Raw genomic sequence first — 20,595 nt, forward strand, 5'->3', positions numbered from 1 at the left:
TTTTAAGAGAAGCGTGTTTTCACGGCACAAATGCAGACACTAGAAAAACAATGAAATTGTGTTGTTGTGTGTTTATAGTCTGGGAATGGGGGATCCCCGGGAGACATCAGGAACAGAATCAGGAGTAAAAGCATTTGTTACCCGTCGCCGAATGCATTATTAGACAGGTAAACCAAAAACACACAGAGGTATCTGCAGACTGAATCATGTGCTGTTTTTATAATCTGTAGATGAGCTGCACCGTTGTACAGAATGTTGCTTTGTATAAATGTTTTAATGTTAATTAGATTCAGATTCCCTTAGGTATGACCTAAGCCTACTACTGTATCATGTCTGTTGAAAGTGGCGTATAAAGTGAAGAAAGATGATTCTTATGCAGTCGAGGTTTTAGGTATGAGCAAGATGGCTCACTGCTCAGGGCGCCATTTTATCAGGGATGCAAATGATGTGTTTGCGTGTTCAGTCAGTAGGCAGGAGGCAAACCCATGTGACGTGTACAGTGTAAGCACTGTAAGAATATATGTTCACGTGAGCTTTCTAGTGACGCTGAAGTTAAAAATACGATGTGCAGATTCCGATTCAGTGTATTTCTCCTATAAATATAGACTGCATTTGATTGACTTCAGTTCAAAATGTTTATATTTACAATGATCAACTTTGAAATGGATTATTCTACACTGAGCAGAGATTTTATTATTATTATTATTATTATTGTTATTATTATTTATTTGATTATTATTTTGATTTTATTATCTTTATTTTTTTGTAATGCACTTTACATTTGACTTCAAATCTCAAAGTGCTACAGTGGCAAACAGATAAAGACAACAACATAAAAATGAAAGAAACAACAACCTGGCAGAATATGCCTTTCTAAATAGGAAGGTTTTAAGTCCTTTCTTAAAAACATTCACCGTCTGCAGGGTTCTGAGATGGTCCCGGTGAGCGAGAGAGGGAAAAACAAGGTTTGAGGTAATCTCAAAAACAGCTAAAATCCTGAACAACCACTAACGAGTATTAGCTGATGATTTTTATAACAAAGTTATAATAACATATTACAAGATCAAAATATTACAAGACCTATTTAAAACACATAATAAAACCTATTTATTCAGGCTGGCGTTTAACAGTCAGTAGCACGATGTCATATTTCGTATCTTCTTTTGCATTTGCTTTTTATGTTTGTGGTTTATGTTTTTAATTCTGTTTTTATAATGTTGATTTTATGTACAGCACTTTGATCGCCTCGCGTGTTGTAAAGGGCTATATAAATAAAAGTTGATTGACTGATTGAAAAGTTAACTTTGTGCTTTTTTTCAAAACTACTCATTCATTGCTCACAGTGCAATAAATGAGTAATATGCATATTAATTTTGAATTCTTTAGAATTTTATTTACCTTTAAAAAGACAAGTCTTTAAAAAAAAGTTATGATTGAGATGAATACAGGTGTATCGTGAAACAATGAGCTGTCGATACTTAGAATCAACAATTGATTTGAGATGTACGTGTCTGAGAAATTATCTCTGCTGTGATGCAAACCTTGTAAAGTCATGCTTACAATATTTAAAGACCTCCAGTGATGAACATTTTATCAAAAACTTTCAGAAAGCAAAAGTGTGAGGGCTTTACTCAGTCAGCTTTACGCTGTCTTACTCAAGGCAAGACAGGGCAAGTATATTTATAATAACAAGTTGATTCAAAGTGCTGCACATGAACAGAAAAACATTACAAAGGGAAATATTATATGGGAAAAGAAAAACATATTAATAAAGAAATAAGCTAAGTAAATCCTTTTCATACATTAACAAAGATACAGAAAGCATACAATTCAGTACTAAAGTGTTTCTATTCATGATAAGAAATAAACTAGGTAAATATTTGGGGGTTTCTGATCTAAAATCTCCACTTTTAAGGAAATAATTGTACTGATTTGTTTTTGTATAGCAGAGAAAGAATTGGAAGTGATCTATATAGCCTGTACTTGTGGTGCTGCAGAATTTTAGTGTTAAAGTGGAAGATAAGATAATATTTAACAGTGAAGTTATGGTTATGAGAAAAGAGTCAGAATCATTTACAAAGGCAGGCCATCCAAGTGAAATTTGAATGTTGTGTTCAAGGCGGGAAAATAAAATGATATTTATGAAACTAATGAACCCTAACAGTAACTCTTGAAGTGATAACAGGTAAGGGCCAAGGATGGACCCTTGAGGAACTCCACATGTAGGCCCTGCATGCCCAGTCTGACAAACTCCTGTCAGCTACGGTAAAGTAAACCAGTCATTTTAACTTCATCTTCCCATTCTCAGACTTGGCCAGCGTTTGGAGGATTTCCCGCTGTACACCCGTCGGCCCAGCTGTGACACCCTGGCCTTGGCCATCTGTGACCCTGGCCTGAGGCGCAGACACAGCAGCGACTGCGAGGAGGACAGCCTACCGGAGCTCTTCGTGGACAGTGGCACGTCAACACTTAGACGCGACTGGGACTCGGAAGTCAGAGGTCAAGATGGTGAAGAGGAGGAGAAAAGGGATGTTCACGACAACAATGACAGCATACTGGGAGAAAACTCTGACACAGAGGTCAGATAATGGCTCAATGCAGGCCTTTATTCATTTAAGTCCAGAATTACAGGAAGGTTTATTCCAGAAAGTAACTTCTACCTTTTGATCACTCTCCAATCTTTAACTAAACAGATGTTAAGTGAATAACCACAGATTTCTGTCCTGGTGTGAAATAGCTTAACTATTGTGTGTTTCTGTCACAGCAAGCAGAGACCCAGGATGCAGAGTCAGCAATCGGGTCGGACTGCAGTTCCATTTTGGACTGGAAGCCCAATGATTCGCCCGGTGTCACTACACCCGCTGCCCCGACAATGAAGAAAACGATCAGCGCCATCAGTGTTAAGGTGAGAGGGAAATTATAGTTTCCAAATTTTTTCAGGGAACAAACTAGAAACATAGCAATGCTACCAATGTGCAAGTTCCCTTCAGTCATTCCTACCAAACACTCAGTTTTAAACCATGACTATTTTATTAACATTTCAGTTGTAAGAAGGCAGACCTTTTCAACCTTTGAAATGGATCTTGTTCAATAGTTCTCCAGCTTCTTTATGGACTTTTCTCTCCCAGGGACCAAAGTAAATTGTAAAGCCATGCGATGCAAAACTTGACTGAACCACAGTTGTTAGTTTTAATGCGTATTCATGTTGTAAACATTTGTAAATTTTAGGTTTTAGTGTTGTGTGGTGGAAGAATGGGCAGCACTGCTGCCTTGCAGCAAGAAGGTCCTGGGTTTGGATCCTGGCCTGGGCTTTTTCTGCATGGAGTTTGCATGTTCTTGCCGTGCGTGCTTGGGTTCTTTCTGGGTACACCAGCTTCCTCCCACAGTACTAAAACATGAATCTTGGGTTCATTTGTTTCTCTTATTTGCCCTTAAAATTTATTGTGGTTCAAACAACAGTAAGGTTTTCAGTTGACAGTGTCCGGGTCCTGAATAGCTCTGCCTACAGTCTGGATTGGTCGCTTACTAACCATATTAAGACCAAAACTACGCATAGTATTTTACAACCTTTTATAAATTAGTGTTTAGGTTACATTCTGTATCGAGTTAGAGAGAGAAAGTTGCTTTTTGCTGAGAATAAAGAAATAATATTTAATCTTTTGCTGCCCTGTTTAAATAAAAATGGGGTTTAAATGGTTTAATTTTCTACTCAACACTTCTTTGGTGTCTTAACAAAGTCATTGAATTGGTTGCATTCATTAAGTGCTACTGGAACTGAAGCAAACAAGGACACACAAAGTGATGATGATGATGAGTGCAAAAATGTTCCAGAAAATGTACTAAATATCAATATCCACTCAGTGAGCTCCTCTTAGTCTGAGCCCAGGCGCAGCTTTAAAAAGGTGGACTGCTTCCGCCAGGTCTGGGTCAACCACAGGGATTATAAGTATATTGGTGTCTTGTTCTGAGTGGTGGTGGGATGGAGCAGAAGATGGAAACACAAACTGGAGCCTCCTCTGTTATAATGCGACTACTACTCTGGTCTGATGTGGTGAAGAAAGAGGTGATCAAAGAGCGAAGTCCTAGATATACCGTTCAATCTACTTTCTGGCCCTCGTCTAGAGCCATGAGATGTGGAGATCCCAGATACAAGCAAATAAAATGAGCACAGTTTGTGTTGTGGCTGAAATTAGATAAGATTGGGAACTTCGTCAAGCTTGGGGTAGAGCTGCTGCTCCTCCGCCTCACAGTAAGTGGGCTGAAGCTAGACATCCCACTATGAGGAGGCCAGAGGTTAGACCTAGAACTGAAGGGAACACATGTACATCCTTTCTGGTATGGGAACATCTTGAGAACCATCAGAAAGAGCTGGGAGGTGTCACAGGTGAAAGAGATGTCCGGGTTTCCTTCCTGGACCTGTTTGCTCCATTCATAGGTAAGCAAAGAACAATGGAAGGAAGGAAGACAAGGAAAGAAGGAAGGAAGGAAGGAAGCAAAGGAAGGAAGGAAGGAAGCAAAGGAGGAAAGGAAGGAGGAAGGAAGGAAGGAAGGAAGGAAGGAAGAAGGAAGGAGGAAGGAAGGAAGGAAGGAAGGAAGGAAGGAAAGGAAAGAGGAAGGAAGGAAAAAGGAAAAGGAGGGACGGAAGGAAGCAAAGGAGGAAAAGAGGGAAGGAAGGAAGGAAGCAAAGGAGGAAAAGAGGGAAGGAAGGAAGGAAGGAAGCAAAGGAGGAAAAGAGGGAAGGAAGGAAGGAAGGAAGCAAAGGAGGAAAAGAAGGAAGGAAGCAAAGGAGGAAAAGAGGGAAGGAAGGAAGGAAGGAAGGAAGGAAGGAAGGAAGGAAGGAAGGAAGGAAGGAAGGAAGGAAGGAAGGAAGGAAGGAAGGAAGGAAGGAAGGAAGAGCAAAGGAGGAAAGGAATGGAAGGAAGGGAAGGAAGGAAGGACGAAGGAGGAAGCAAGAGGAAAAGAGGGAAGGAAGGAAGCAAGGAGAAAAGACGGGAAGGAAGCAAAGGAAGAAGGAAGAAGGAAGGAAGGAAGGAAGGAAGGAGAGGAGGAAGGAAGGAAAGGAGGAAAGGAGGGAGGAAGGAAGGAAGGAAAGGAGGAAAGGAGGGAGGGAGGAAGGAAGAAAGGAAGGAAGGAAGGAAGGAAGGACGTGCCATGAATGGTGATTGATTAGAATCGTGGTTCTCTGATGTTCACTCTGCTCCTCTGTCTCCTCTGCAGAATGACGACAAAGAAAGTGCTGACCTCGGCTACATGACGTCAGAGAAGGCCTACAGGATCGTGTTAGCTGGAGACGCTGCGGTGGGAAAATCCAGCTTCCTGCTTCGCCTCTGCAAGAACGAGTTCAAGACAAACTCCAGTGCTACTCTGGGTGAGCTACAACTCCTACCTCTAGCTTTTAATACATGTGCCGTTTGTACCAGAACACCTTGATTTGAATTCAGTTTATGTCTCTTTCTGTGGACTCAGGAGTGGACTTCCAGATGAAGACACTCATCGTGGATGGAGAGCCAGTTTTATTACAATTATGGGACACCGCAGGGCAGGAGAGGGGAGTGCTGGCATCAGTATAGTTAAAAAAAGAATGATTAAATATAGCACAGCAGATAGAGTACTATCACATTAAAGCTTGATAATATGCTTTTTTTGTGAACCTGTTCTCTTGTCCTCACAGGTTTCGCAGTATTGCCAAGTCTTATTTCAGACGTGCAGACGGTGTGCTGCTGCTGTACGATGTCAACTGTGAGAAAAGCTTCCTCAATGTTAGAGAATGGGTGGACATGATTGAGGTAACCCACTACCTGCTTCCCCGCTGGGCAGATGTGTCCAGACATTTGCACAATGTAGCTCATCAAGCCAACCAAATAAACTTGATTAATCCAGCCACTGCTGTGTATAATTGTCACAAACTCATTTAAATGTAAAACTAAGGGCTCTTGCATGTTCCTCTCATCCTACTTGCAGCCGGCATGTAAGTGAACTATGACTGGCATGAATTTGTTTGTGTCCTGCTGTCCTGTGACGTTTTAGTTTTGCATGTACAGTTTTGTTGTTGTTTTGTTTTGTTTTTGGGTTTTTTTGGGGGGGGGGGGTTGCTTGTGCTGGTATGCTATTGAAAAGAAGACAGAAATATGTACATAAAGTGCTACACTGTGTTCAGATTTTTACAAGCTTATAACTGTTCAGATTTTCTTCTTCTGCTCCATATGATCAGAGCTCTAAGTATCGTCTCCTTTTGTCCCTCATTTCCCAGGATGTGTCCCGGGACGATATTCCCATCATGCTCGTGGGCAACAAGTGTGATCTGCGACAACATGAAGGTGACGGTGTTCCTGCCAGCTATGGACAAAAGCTTGCCATGGTAGGTACAAGCAAAACTTTTGTAGTCCACCCAACTTGTAACATCCCTTAAATGACCAATGGTGTTTACCCTACTGGTGCATCCAGACATTTATTTTCATTTTGAAGATATTTGCATTCTTCACAATCCCCATTTGTCACAGTTAAGGTCTAAACTATTCATATCTCTGGCAAGTTTAGCTATTAAGTGATGGTTATAATTTACCAACGTGTTTCTTCTGACTGGAAGTAATCTTAACATTTTGGAGCCGCTGAGCCAAAGTCCTGACTTTAATCTGTTAGAGAATCTGTGTAGAGAGATAAAGACTAGGGTGATATCATGGAGGGCTTCCAAAGACTTGGAGTTCCTCACCAAAGATAAATCATTAAAATACCAGTGGAAAAAAAATCTGTCAGCTGTTGTAATGGGGCATTCCTCAAATTATGTCACATTTGCCCAGAGACGGCAACGGAAACTAGAATGGCAACAACTGCAATACCAATTATTTTGGAAGATGACGTCGTCCCAGGAGCTTCATTTCAACATACTTTAATCTTGAAGCCCATTGTAGAAAAGCTCAAATGTTGGTTGAAATATAGAGGCCTCAAAATGAGTGGGAAGAAAGCAACATTAGTAGAAAGGTAGGAGGGTGTCCTGTCCTCTCCTCTCACACAACGGATCAAATGTGAGGAAGAAACCTACTGAATCAACGTGGATTTACAGATAACTCTAAGAAAAAAAATATATATATATATATATATATATATATATATATATATATATATATATATATATATTTATGATTACAGGCCTATGCTTTAAATTAATATAGGGCTTACTGCAAAAAAAAGACTTAAAGACAGCTTTTTTTCTAAAGTTGCTAAGTCAATCATCTTACTTTGTCAGAAGTAACAGAAGTAACCCTCTTTTGTGAACGAATATAATTTCAACTCAAACTCTGCCAGGGGTGTGGATAGCTTTCAGTTCAAATGTACTTTAGCTTTAAACAGACTGAGGTCAGTTTTAGCCTGGGACAATGGGATAAAGGATCATTTTTGTAATGTCTGAAAATCTCAAACTTATTTTCACAAATCTTAATTGTTAAAAAAATAAAAACTTCTCACACAAGTGGTCTAAGGGTGCTTGATGTAGATTTATTTAGGTTTTGCCAAAGTAGTGGAATATCCAAGCAATTTAGTATAAAAAGAAATTCAACATATAGGGCCAAACATTTTAATTTAGCAATATAGCTTTAAGAAGATATTTTAGCTACGTTCACACTGCAGGTCTGGATGCTCAATTCCGACCTTTTGCTGAAATCGGATATTTTTGCATGGTCGTTCATGCTACTGATTAAATGCGACCGCTATCAGACTTCAGTCTGGACGGTTCAAGTCCCCAAATCGACCTGCATGCGCAGATAAGAGGGGGAGAACGTAGACGTCACGCGGCAGCACAGTGTTTATGGAAATAAGGGCGGATGTAATTGTTACTGTAAGTGTTCAGTAAAGCTTTGTTCAAAGACGTAATAGTGGATGACAGCAAGGAAGCTGAGAATCAGGGCTTTCAGATGATGCACTGGATACTAGACACCCTTCTCCTATGTTTTATCACAGAGACATAAATAAAATATCAGGAACATTGCTATTGGCTGGGTTATGTTATTAATAAAGTTGTTTAATATGAATCCATGTCCAAGTGCTTGCCGTTAACCACTTCTACTTCCAGTTCAGACTGACAGCAAAAAGAACCTTCCAGACAGATCTCAGTGAATGAATAATGTATTTCTGCCTCCACCCACCAGACATACAACACTCTGTTCTGTGAAACCAGCGCCAAAGACGGCTCCAACATCCTGGAGGCTGTGCTGCACCTGGCCAGGTGAGATGCTGCCTTTTGATTTTATTATTATTATTATTATTATTATTATTATTATTATTATTATTATTATTATTATTATTATTATTATTATTTAACTAATTAACGCTGCGTTACATATGGGCATTCTGGGTTTCTTTTTCCTTCAATATTATAAATGTAAATTGTATCTGGGACCAGTCTGAACAGTTGCACACCCCAAAGTCTGCACTAAAGGGAATTACCTTTCTAGAAGAAGTTTTTTCTGCACTTGGAAATGAAAACCTGAAACACATTTAGAGATAATCTAATTAGTCCGATGGACCACAAGCAAAAAGGAGGGACTGCTTCTCATTCCTTGATTCTATCAAGACTGAGGGGACCAGATCCAAATTCAGGTTTGTTAGACAAGCTTCAAAGGCTGGAAATCCAGTCAGTCCATTAAATACTCTAGCTTTAAAAAAAAACCCACTAAGATGGGTATGCATGGTTAAAAGTAGGCCTGTAAATTGTTTTATCATTCTCTTCCTTTTATCTCCTCTTTCTTTCACCTTTTCTTTTTTTCTTCTTGTTCTTCCTTTACTCTCCTAGTTTCCCATTGTAGTGTCCATATTATTTGAGATATTCCCCGCATGAATCATAATAAAACTATTCACATTCATAAATCAAGCGGATCACGATGGCAAACGCAGTACTGCTCCACTTGTGAAAGTCAAATCTGATGAGCTCTGTTTGGCATTAAGACAACAATTCTTATTGCCACATAGCCAGACAGGACACTGGATATATTTATAAAAAAAATAAATTATTTTGTTGAATAATGATAACGCATTTAGCCACCGGGCCGGACTAAATTGTTCGGCGGGCCGTATGTTTGACACCCCGGGTGTAGCTAGTGTGTGAGCCATTGTATATTTACTATATTTGTCTTTATTTTAAAAACAATGTGATATTTCTTATTTATCTTTTTAAAGATCAAAACTAATAGATATTTATTTTTTTTAAATGCTTGCATCCTTGTTGGAGGGGATCATATAGCTTTTGCAGCTGTGAACTTGATTTGTTTAACAGGACGGATACAAACCAAGGAGAGCATTAATCAGAGAAGTCAGGCTTTTCTTCCTCTTTTATTGAAATAAGAAAAAATATGTTACAATATTCAGGTTTTTCAAAGTCACTGGCATATTATTCACACCTGACCCAGATGTGTACAGCTTCAGTGACTTAAAAAGAGACCCAATGATGAAAACCTTTCCTTCCTGTTTTTTTTTTTTTTTTTTTTTGCCTCCGGATATTAGACGTGTCTTGGAAAACAAAAAGGTAGTTATCCTTAATCAGAATCAGAAACAAGTTTATTGCCAAGTAGGTTTGCACTTACAAGGAATTTGACTTGGTGTGGATGGTGCAGACAAAAAAATATATATATATATATATACAGAATCTGAATAGGTAGACGTGTTCACTTCATCTCCGACAGGGTCTTTTGGGACAGATGTTTTGAAGAAACTGGGTCTAATGTAGAGAAAGGAAGGATTTCACACCCCGACAGGCATGCAGAGTGCTCAGTAGGAGAGACAAGTGCATTTTTCCACGCAACATTTGAAATTAATCTCGCATGTTGATCTCTGTTTGTTGCATCTGGCAGGTTGGTGAAAAAGCAGGCCACCTTTGAGGAAAAAAGGTCTCAGTCGATGCCCAGCCTGAATGCTCCCAAGAATAAACCAAAGCTCTCCTGCTGCACCTGATCACATTCACCAGGAGCTGATCCTCCTCATCTGCCTTAATATGAAGAATACAAGGAGCATCGATCCAGAAATCCAACAAAACAGCAACAGAAACAAATCATCACCCCACAAAAAAAACCACAACAACCACAACTGTTTTATTTATGACACAGTGGCAGAAACATGAGCCACAACACTAAGCCGCTCGACATCAGAACATTTGGATCATTGCAAACTTTTTTTGCTCTGTGACACTTTTCATCCATTTTTGTGCTATTATGCATACTTTACAGTTTTTTTTCTGAATTTTTTGTCATTCAAACCTCTATTTCTTTCTTTTCTTTGGGGGGGGAGGGGCAGAGATGATTTGATGTGAATCATTCTACTAAATCCAGGAAAGTGAAGAGGATTTGGAAAGTGAACATGTTGAAAAGATGTGAAACATATTGTGAGAGGCAGATGAAGTTAAGGATTTGGGCGCTCTACCGCCTTAAACGCAGGTTTAAAGCATCTTGTGTGGCATATCTACTGGTGGTAAAAGATACAGAGTGTGCTGATGGCGAAAGTAGAGACTGGGAGTTATGAGACAAATTTACCCCGACTATGTCCGGCCTCTTTGCTCTTATGTGATGGTTTGAGGTGCAATGTCCCAGCCCAATATCCAAATAATACCAAAACAGTGTTACATTTCTGTTGTTATAAAGTTTATATGTGTTGATTTCAGCTCTACAGATGCCATTAAGATTAGGATTGTTCTAAGTAATGAATAAATAATACAAAAGAATAGAACAGCTGTTCACTGTTGTTTGTAAGAAGCAATGGACAACTTTAATGCCAAATTAAATAAATGCAAACTTTCTATTTCCATGGCAGAAGGCAAAAAACGATGTCAATGATTTTCAATAATAAAAAGCTGAAGGAATATTTAAAACCTGAACATTTTCAAGACTGGGGTCACTTTTTTTCTCCAAATATTCCTCTAAGCCCATGCTTCACTAAAATACTTAACTTTGGCGGAATCCAGGACCTAAATGCTGACAAGCCAGGAGGAAATCAGGCCGACACAGAAACCCAACTAAGTGCAATAAATTCCAAGACCAAGAATTAAAGATAACAGCAGCATAAACAATGGAACAAGATAGAATATATATATATATATATTTAGATACAACAATAGATTTTCTTGCTGCGTACAGAGCGCCACATCAAAATTGCCACCCTTTCCACCTTGACTTGATGTGAAAATGGGGTATCAAAAACTTTTGAACCGACAGGACTAGAGACGCGTCGGTCAAGCCGTCTACTAGAAGGGAGTGAGCAGATTGTACTTTTTGAGAAAACTTAGGTCCTTCAGTGTTTGTAGCAAGATGCTGCAGCTCTTCTGAGTCCACTGGGGAGGGTGGGGTCTCCTCTGCTATCGTCTGTTGAGGTAGCCGCCTCAGAGCGTGACTTGAAAAAGCTCAACCAGCCGATAAAGAAGGCCCGCTCTGTTCTTGGGACTCCTGTGGGACCCCTGGAGATGATTGCGCAAAGATGGATTTGCCTTAGACATCCTCCTCATGGGACAGTCATACGACAACAGTGTCTTCAGTCAGAGGCTCCTTCAGACCTGCTGTAATACTGACGGCTACAGGATGCCCATCACCTTCTACAGCAACATTTGAAGAAACCTGCGATATACCAGCCTTTAATTTCTTATCGGGATTAGTAAAGAATGTTTGAATTTGAACTGAACTGAATGTGAACGACCACACTGTTGTTTGTCCTCTGTGTGAATATGTAATGTTACCTCTGAACGTATTGGTAGCTTAAGCTTTCAGGCAATAAAGGATTTGACGTAAAACTGCGGCGATTTATGAGCAGCGTTCACAAGTAGCGATGCGTTGAAGCCGTCTGCATCTCAAACAAAGCCTGACAGGAGGAGACTTCGATAAATCCGATGTTTTCTTCTCGGGGGGGACACTTTGAGACGCCCTCCTGTTAGCGGTGCTCCTGGTGCATCTGGAGGTCTCTCCAAGCGCGGTTGTTTGAAAAACTGCGACATATGTCGGGGATTCTGCACTTTGTGTGCTGGGGGCTGGCACAGATCCCCGTCTACACCTCCCATCTGTTTACATTGTCAGGTGCTTGATGAGGCGAGACCACTCATTTGTCAAACAACATGTGGGGTAACAGAAGTGGAGATGGGGTGTGTGTGTGTGTGTGTGTGTGTGTGTGTGTGTGTGTGTGTGTGTGTGTGGAGGGGGAGCAGATAATGGTTTTTCTGTGTGTGTGTGTGTGTGTGTGTGTTCAGCGGTAATAAGAGGATAATTAGATAAGGGGGACTGTGCAGCTAAAAAGGTTAATGAAGGTAATGAATATATTAGTGAAGAGGAGAGCTGGTTCTCGTTGCTGATGTGCATCTGCTGTTTCAGAAGATGCTCTCTAAAAAAATGCAGCACTGCAAATCCTGACTGTTTTTTTTTTTTTTAAATCTATTCTTGCCGAATCTATGATGAACACAATAAAGACTTAAACTGTTGGAAGATAACAGATTTGACTTTTCTTTACTTTGATCGTGGATTTTGAGTCATGGACATATTAATACGATCGTACTTTTCCATCCTAAAAGCGTGGTTTCTCTTTCAAGACCTGACATCTGCTACATGTCCGTTTCTCCACTCATCATCACTTCAGTGGACAGTTACTTTAGTAACAAGTGCTTTGTGCTTAAATGTACATTTTCTGTCTGCTAAACTGTTGATTTTTGGAACAAAAGCCAAAAGTATTTACTTCACAGCCTGAAAACTGAAAATTCTTGAAAGAATGTAACATTAGAAATCATGAGCTGAACCAGGAAGCTGAGAACAGGGAGATGGTGGTCCACTTTGCGGCACGGTGTGGAAACGATCATGTCATTCTGAATGTTTCTAAAACAGAGAGAGCAGACGCTACTTCCTGGGGAAGCTTGGGTCCTTCAGGGTTCGCAGCAAGATGCTGCAGATCTTCACTTAGTCTGTTGTGGAGAGCGTGATCTCCTCTGGCATCGTCTGTTGGGGTAGCAGCATCAGAGCAACTTACTTTTTAAAAAGAGCTCGGCCAGATGATAAAAAAAGATGCTGGCTCTGTTCTTGGGCCCCTTGTAGAACCTCTAGAGAGGACTTTGCAAAGAAGGATCCTTCATAAAAAGAAAAACATCATGCACAGCCCTGAGCATCCTCTTCATCAAACTGTTATACAACAGCAGTGTCTCCAGATCCGCTGTGAGACTCGTTGAAGAAAGATGAGTATTTGTACCCCTAAAATAAGATAATTAGATATCCTGCACTTGAAATAAGATGATAGAGATCAAATGTTCATATTTTAGGTGCAAAAATCTTATTCCATTGGCAAATAGTCCTATTTACCTGCTTAAATCAAGGAAAAAACACATTAATTTCAAGAAAATTTTACTCACTTTTAGTTCCCTTTTTGCAGTGCTGCCAGCATACTTTTATTAAAAAAGGCAATTAGTACCACAAAAATTACCAAAAAAAAAAGAAATTAAATAAAAATTACTCAAAACCATTTGAAAAATTCATTTGAAAAACATGGTCCCTTTAAGTATAAAGACATGTAGGGTGTTTTAGGACCTCAGTGGAAAAACTATTACACAATTTATCATATTGTTAGATTACAGTCTGAATGGAGCTAATATTAATTTGAATCTTTTTTTCCCCAAAGTTTGGACCTCACCAGCAAAAAAAAACAAACATAGACTTCAGGTTTTAATTTAGACATAACACATGGGAAGGGGGTGGGGTGTGGATCTGAGTGTGTGAGGGGGGAGAAGGGTTGTCACCATCTGGAAAGGTCAAAGGTCAGACAACAGGTCCAACTCGGAGGAAATGTGGGACAGCACAGTTGTCTGGCCAAATAGACGGCCATGCCAGACACGTGGCAGACAAACATACACACATGCTGCTGTCTGGTTCACAGAGATGTCGGTCAAACTGTCGTCTTTATTTGGATCCAAAAATATGTCTGCCAATAGCAAATGGTGAAGGTAGTAATTTGTGTCATTTATGTACATATTAAACTTCCACAGGGGCTGTAGCTCACTAGAAGTTAATATTAATAAACAGAATATTTATGAACATTTTGCACATTTTCATATTATATTTGAGTTTATCATATGCAACAGTTTTTTTTTTTTTTTAACCATCAAGTCTTTATGAGCTCATGTCTATCTCGTTGGTGTTCAACATCCTGCTGTGCTATGCCGCTTCTGCAGGCAAGAGGGCAGCAGCCCGCTATAGTATATTATCTACTAGCATTGTGCATGGAGGTTTTTGGTTTTGTTTTGTCTGGGCTTGTGAATCACATTTGATGCTCCTACGATGCCTCAGATTTTTCACTTTTTGTTTGTTGTGGGAAAAAAAAAAAAAAACTTTTAATGTATTTTGTTAGGATTTTATGTGCTGAACCAAAATACACAAAAACTTCTGGAGCAAAAGGAAAATTGTGCATGGTTTATAAAATATTTAAGAAATAGAAAGTGTGGCATAATTGATAGTCAACCGTAGCCCCCACCCCCACCCCACCCCCCCCCCCAGACCCCGACCCTTTCACTACAATTACAGCTTAAAGTGCTTTCATGAATTTCTTGTCGGGAGACAAAAAGTTTTATATGTTCTTTGCAACATAAGTATGCCACAGAGGATAGAGAGCATCTGTCAACAGCGATTTTCAAGTCTTGCCAAAGAGTCTTAGTTGGATTTAGGTCTGGACTTTGACTGGGCCATTCTAGCACATCCATATGTTTTGGTAGAAACCATTGTATTGTAGCTCTGGCTGTGTTTGGGGCTTCTGTCCTGTTAGATGTTGAACCTTCATCCATTTCCCCATCTACTCTGACCGCCTCATTTATCCTTTATGATGCCGCCATCACTATGTGTCACCATGCAGAGAGCATGTGGTGATGTGCAGTGCTAAGTTTTCTACCGCATGGAAAGTTTTGCATGTAGGCAAACAGCTCACTTCTGTTCTCGTCTCACCAGGGTACCTTCTTCTTTATTATCTTATTTTATTATCTTGTGTGCACTAAGTGGCTTTGGTCAAACTGCAAATTGGACTTTTCATGGTTTTTCTTCAGCTCTGGCTTTATTCCTGCCATGTTTCCATAAAGCTCTGGTTTGTGAGATGATGCACAGCTCCAACCTGAGCTGTGGATCCATGTAGCTCTCCTCCAGAGTTACCCTGGGCCTCTTGGTGGCCTGCTATGTTCAGGTCTTGGCAGGTTTTCAGTAGCGGCAAACTTAGACAATGTTCAGAGTGATATCTAAAGATTGTTAAATAGTTTAATAACCTAACACTGCTTTAAACTTATCCACAAGTTTACTGAGTACATCACAAAGGAAGAGTGGTATAATGGTATCTATTTAATAGCGTCAGAGCAAATGGGGCTAAACACAAATGCATGCCAAAGATTTTAGATTTTATTTGCAAAGCAGAAATTGAAAGTCACATATTTCTCTCCTTCCTCTTTACAATTATGTGCCGCTCTATGTTGGTCTGTTACATGACATCCTGATAAAATATGATGTGACAAAAGGTGTGAATACTTTTACAAAACGCTGCACAGCCCTGCAAAATACAACTGTTTTGTTGTGTGCTTTTATTTTATTTTTTTGCTTCAAACTCTTTCCCCTGCAAAAAACCTGGCGACAAAAAGATGGATTAGGAAGAAAGAATAGAAATATCCTTTACTGTCCCACAGTTGGGAGATTCAGGTGCACCATCAGCAAACTGAAAGACTAATGGTAGCATGCAGTTAAACTCAAAGGTAAAATAAATCTAAAAAAATAAAGAATAAGAGACTGTATAGTAAGGACAAATTTACAGCATGAGAAAAAAGCACTGCACAGTTATTAAAACTAGCACACTCAGGTTAAAGAAATGTGCAAATGAGTAGGGCAATTTAAAAAATGTGCAAAACGTGAATGTATGTTTATGCATAAAAAACTACAACAGACAATTTACAAGAACGACCGGACCTGTGTAAAAACAACAGACATGAGCAACAATTTATTCAGTTTGTTGCGAGCATCGATGGTTCTAAAGTCTAAAGACTGCAGGGAGGAAGGATCTGTGATAACGCTCCTTAGTGCACCAAAGGGCAGCAGTCTGTCATTGAAGGAGCGCTCCAGCTCTGCAACAGCTTTATGCATTGGGGGGTGGGAGATATTGTCCAACAGGGATGTTATTTTGGCCAGAGTTGTTCCCTCACCTGCACTGGGTTCAGAGGGCATTCCCAGGACAGACCTAGCCCTCCTGGTGAGTTTATCTAACCGCCAACTCTCAGCAGTAGATAGATAGATGGCATTCAATTTATTTATATAGCGCCAATTCACGAAACATGTCATCTCAAGGCACTTTACAAAGTCAAATTCAATCAGATTATACAGATTGGTCAAAACGTTCCTATATAAGGGAATCCAGTTGATTGCATCAAAGTCCCGGCAAGCAGCATTCACTCCTGAAGAAGCGTAGAGCCACAGGGAGAGTCGTCTGCATTGTCCATGGCTTTGCAGCAATCCCTTATACTGAGCATGCATGAAGCGACAGTGGAAAGAAAAAACACCCATTAGCGGGAAGGAAAAACCTCCAGCAGAACCAGGCTCAGTATGAACGGTCATCTGCCTCAACTGACTGGAGGTTAGAGAAGACAGAGCAGAGACACAATAAGAGAGACAAGAAAGCACAGAAGCACACATTGATCCAGTAATCTGTTCTACATTAGATGGTAGTAGCGGGTGATCTGTCTTCCTTGGATGATGTGGCATGTGTTTCCAAAAAGAAGAACTTAGTTTTAGGATGAAAGAGAGTCTGAATTCATGCAGAAAAACAGAAGGTGAGACGTGTGATTGTTCTGTAATTGATATGTAAGCGTTCTAGAGGCAGATCACCTTGTCCCTGTGAATCTCACACCTCTTAGAATCAGTTTAACTTTACTGGGAAACACGGACGTTTGTGTGTGACGTGGCACAGGTCCAGTGTGAGGGGAAACTCCTCGTCTGTGCTCATCTCTGTGACCGCTCAATCAGCTCTGCAGAAGGACGAGCGTGGATTAGTCACCGTTTCATAATGCGTGGTAATCTGACAGATTAGCTTGATTAGGTTAGTCCACATTTCTGAATTTGCATGCCGGGTAGTATCCGTCTAACTGATACAGAGCTCGGTGACACAAAGCGCTTTTAAATGTCTTTGCTGACAAAATTAGACTCGTTGTTCCCTTACAGTCTGTCCAAAACACAATCTTCATGTCAGCATTCTAGATACCCAACTTTACTGGCATTTCAAAGCATGTTAAAGATGATAAATCAGGATTATTTTAGCTTCATTTGCATCACAGGAGAGAAAAAAAAAAATGGGTGATGAAAGCGTCCTAGCATTAATCAGTCGAAACTATTGGCAGTTTAATTGCGTTGTCTATGCGCCTGTTTCTCTACACCCACTGACATATTGATCCACACAATATTGAGATCTCATTTAACCTGGCAGAATATTGACAGGGGTAATGTCAGACATGAGCAATCGATATTGACACGTTGCTCAAATGGATACAAGGACTGGGTTTAAATCTGTCATCTACACAGCAGGCTGCAGACTGATTAAATGTTTATTATTTGGATTAAAAAAACATATGTATTCCCATGGAGCAGAGAGATAAGCTTCACGTAGATATTAATCTTTGAACTGTGAGTCAGACAAGGGCTTTCTTTATGGCAAAATCTACAGCATTGCTTTTCCTACTGTGGCACAATCAAAGCAATAAAGGAAATTTAGCTAAAATAGTCTGGTTGCTACTAGATTTATGTGAGTCATGGTAAAAATGCTGTTTTGGAGTGGCCAAACCAGAGTCCCGACTTGAATTTTATAGGGATTTGGGGAAAAAGCATTGATTAGGGTGATGGCTCAGAGGGCTTCCTGCCTCAAGGACTTGGAGTTGACAACTAAAGAAATCATCAAAACACCAGCAGCAAGATGCAGAAAAATAATAAAAATAGATTTATTGATGTGATTCCAATAATGTTTTTTTTATCAACTACTGAGAAGATTCACCTTTTTTTTGACTAAACATAAATTAACAGGTTAGTTTTTTTTCTAAATATATATACTCCTTTTAAGTTTTTTTTTTTTTTTGAGAGATGGCTGTCTCATTTCTAATAAGAAAATAAACTTTTTGGTTGTATTGTTGCTAATTATTAATAAATAAGCAACAATACATTTTGGGCTTAGCTGTAATCAGTAATGTAACAAAAAAATAGGACATCCCCTTAAAAATTTAATTCTGAAGAAATGCTCAAATATCTACATCTCTATTGTTTTCTCTCTGGTAAATTAAGTTGTTTAGTTACACTTAAACAACAACAAAAAAAAAAAAAAAAAAAAAAAAAAAAAACACTGGTTCATGAATTTAGCAAAAACAAATCCACAAAGAAAGGTTTTCTGGCAAAGGAAAAAGTTTGAAGACAATAGCCTTTAAAAAAATATATATGACTCAATAGATCTGCATGTAGCAAATAGGTATTTTGTTGGCAATCCTGACCGGGAAATGTTTAACCTGATTTATATCTCAGAACCGGTCAGACAGTGAGAGAGAGAAAAAAACAAACTTTATTTGTCTTTTTATACCATTTATATGACTGTAGCCACGTCAGTCTGCTGCTTTCCTCTCCTCAGTTTCACATTGAAGGATGTTAGTGTTGAATCGCCTGCATGCTGTTACACACACAGAGAGTAAAGCACTTGTATGGCAAAACACACACATCCACAAAATACACTTATCAAGTGATTAATTCTCAAACTGCACAGCCAGAGTTCAGCAAAGGTCAGAATTGATTTACATAGACAGATGGAGAGCCGTATTAGTGGATAGCTGTGTGTGTGCGCGCGTTTTTGTCACTAAATGAGCCCTGCCACACACACACACACACACACACACACACACACACACACACTGTGGCGCTGTTTGATGCAACTAGTTCATGTTACCATGGAGACAATGAGTTTGCTGTACACACCATCATGATGAGGTCGTGGCACAGTTATAGGTCAAAGGTGATGAGCAGAATGGATTCAGTGTCTCAGTCCATCAATATTGCTGACCTGAGGGGAACAACCTGCGGCGTGAGGGCAATCTGTGAGCAATCAGCCTGAAAAAGTCATTTACATGAGACAATAGATATATACGGCTGGAAGCCAGATTTACACAGAAAACAAGGAACAACGGCCCAGAGAAGCGGAAAGCATCTACGTCGTCTTTTTGTTTCCCTTTGTGATATTAAAACATTTGGAATTTTGCCTAAATAATAAGCAGCTGTGGTATTTTAACCAGTTTCCTGTTTTAAAAAAAAAAAAAGTATACGTTTGACAGACACTTAAGTGTAACTAATTAAAGGGATTCTTTATGTTTTCTTCAGTTTACAACAATACATGTTTTTCTCCAGTAGTGTTTAGAATAATGTCAATAAAATAACGCCACCTAATTAAAGTTATTTCTGACACTGACAACAAGATATCGATTGACAAAAGCAAGACGTGGCAAGAAAAAAAGCAGTTCCCACAACAGCAACACATTAAGGAAAAAAGGGCTTCATTTACTCTACCAGACATAAGTGTGGGGTCACCCACCAAACAATGGAAACACATTTTATTAATCCGATGAGTTGCAAATGAAAGGAAAACATAGTCAGCACATGGACAGGGTTAGAAATAATATTCTCGTCCTTCAAACGTTGCTTTGATCAAAGAATCCTCCATTTGCTGTAATTAGCCTTGCAGATATTTGGCCCTGTAGCTGTCAGTAGCACCTCCCACAAGTCGCTCTGGCTTGATGGGCGCTTCTTACGCACCATACGGTCAAGCTGCTCCCACAGCGCCTCAACAGGGTTGAGATCTGGTGACTGTGCTGGCCGCTCAATTATACACAGAATACCACATTGACAATGTCCAGACTGTATTTCTGATTAATTAAACATTATTTAAACAGAAAAAAAAATGGTGCATTTTATCAAAAACAAAGACACTTCAAAGGTGACACCAAACTTTTCAGCGGTAGTGTATGTAGTCAAAGGATTGAGAAATGTTCCCAGTAATAGACAGATAAGCCCTTTACCTGGATATTTGTCTAAACGTAAATGAAAAGTACTCTCTTAGATATTTCAGCAGTAAATTTGGCACAAAATGTAGTTTTCAAATGATGATTTCGTTTATAGAGGGGGGAAAAAGCTCTCCAAACCAAACTGGCCCCATGGGCAAAGATAATATACCCGCTGAACCTGAGACATGTTTGAAAAAGCTGAGTTTAATTTCATTCGCCTACGCCCACGCCTGATTACTGCCAGACCGGTGGAATCAAGAAATCACTTAAACAGAACCTGTCTGACCTCGCCGTAATTGATGGCAGCTGAAGATCCTGACTGAGAAGGTCCAGCCATCAGTTCGTGACCCTAAACTCAAGCGCACTTGGCTCATGCAACAGGATAATGATCCAAAGCCGACTCTGAATGGCTAGAAATAGCGGGAATGGCGAGGTCTTGAATTAAAGCCTTAAACAGATCAAATACGCTCAATCAAATCTCCAGAGGGGCTCTATTAAAAAAAAAAGATCTACAAAGAAAAGTGGGCCAAAATTCGTCCACAGTGATGCAAAAG

General features: G+C 39.6%; 1 protein-coding gene across 1 annotated transcript in view; it reads left to right on the forward strand.

Annotated features, from left to right (window-relative positions):
* Positions 1-11,010, forward strand: part of rasef (RAS and EF-hand domain containing) — a 30,487-nt gene extending 19,477 nt beyond the window's left edge. Inside the window, exons 10-18 of the mRNA XM_036143828.1 lie at positions 79-167; positions 2,309-2,579; positions 2,765-2,905; positions 5,218-5,368; positions 5,467-5,548; positions 5,672-5,786; positions 6,251-6,358; positions 8,142-8,218; positions 9,840-11,010. Of these exons, the coding sequence (XP_035999721.1) occupies positions 79-167; positions 2,309-2,579; positions 2,765-2,905; positions 5,218-5,368; positions 5,467-5,548; positions 5,672-5,786; positions 6,251-6,358; positions 8,142-8,218; positions 9,840-9,939 (1,134 nt within the window). The 3' untranslated portion in view covers positions 9,940-11,010. The remainder of the gene's footprint in view (positions 1-78; positions 168-2,308; positions 2,580-2,764; positions 2,906-5,217; positions 5,369-5,466; positions 5,549-5,671; positions 5,787-6,250; positions 6,359-8,141; positions 8,219-9,839) is intronic.
* The last annotated feature ends 9,585 nt before the right edge of the window (positions 11,011-20,595 follow it).

The sequence above is a fragment of the Fundulus heteroclitus genome, chromosome 12, assembly GCF_011125445.2.
Source record: "Fundulus heteroclitus isolate FHET01 chromosome 12, MU-UCD_Fhet_4.1, whole genome shotgun sequence".
Taxonomy (NCBI): Eukaryota; Metazoa; Chordata; class Actinopteri; order Cyprinodontiformes; family Fundulidae; genus Fundulus; species Fundulus heteroclitus.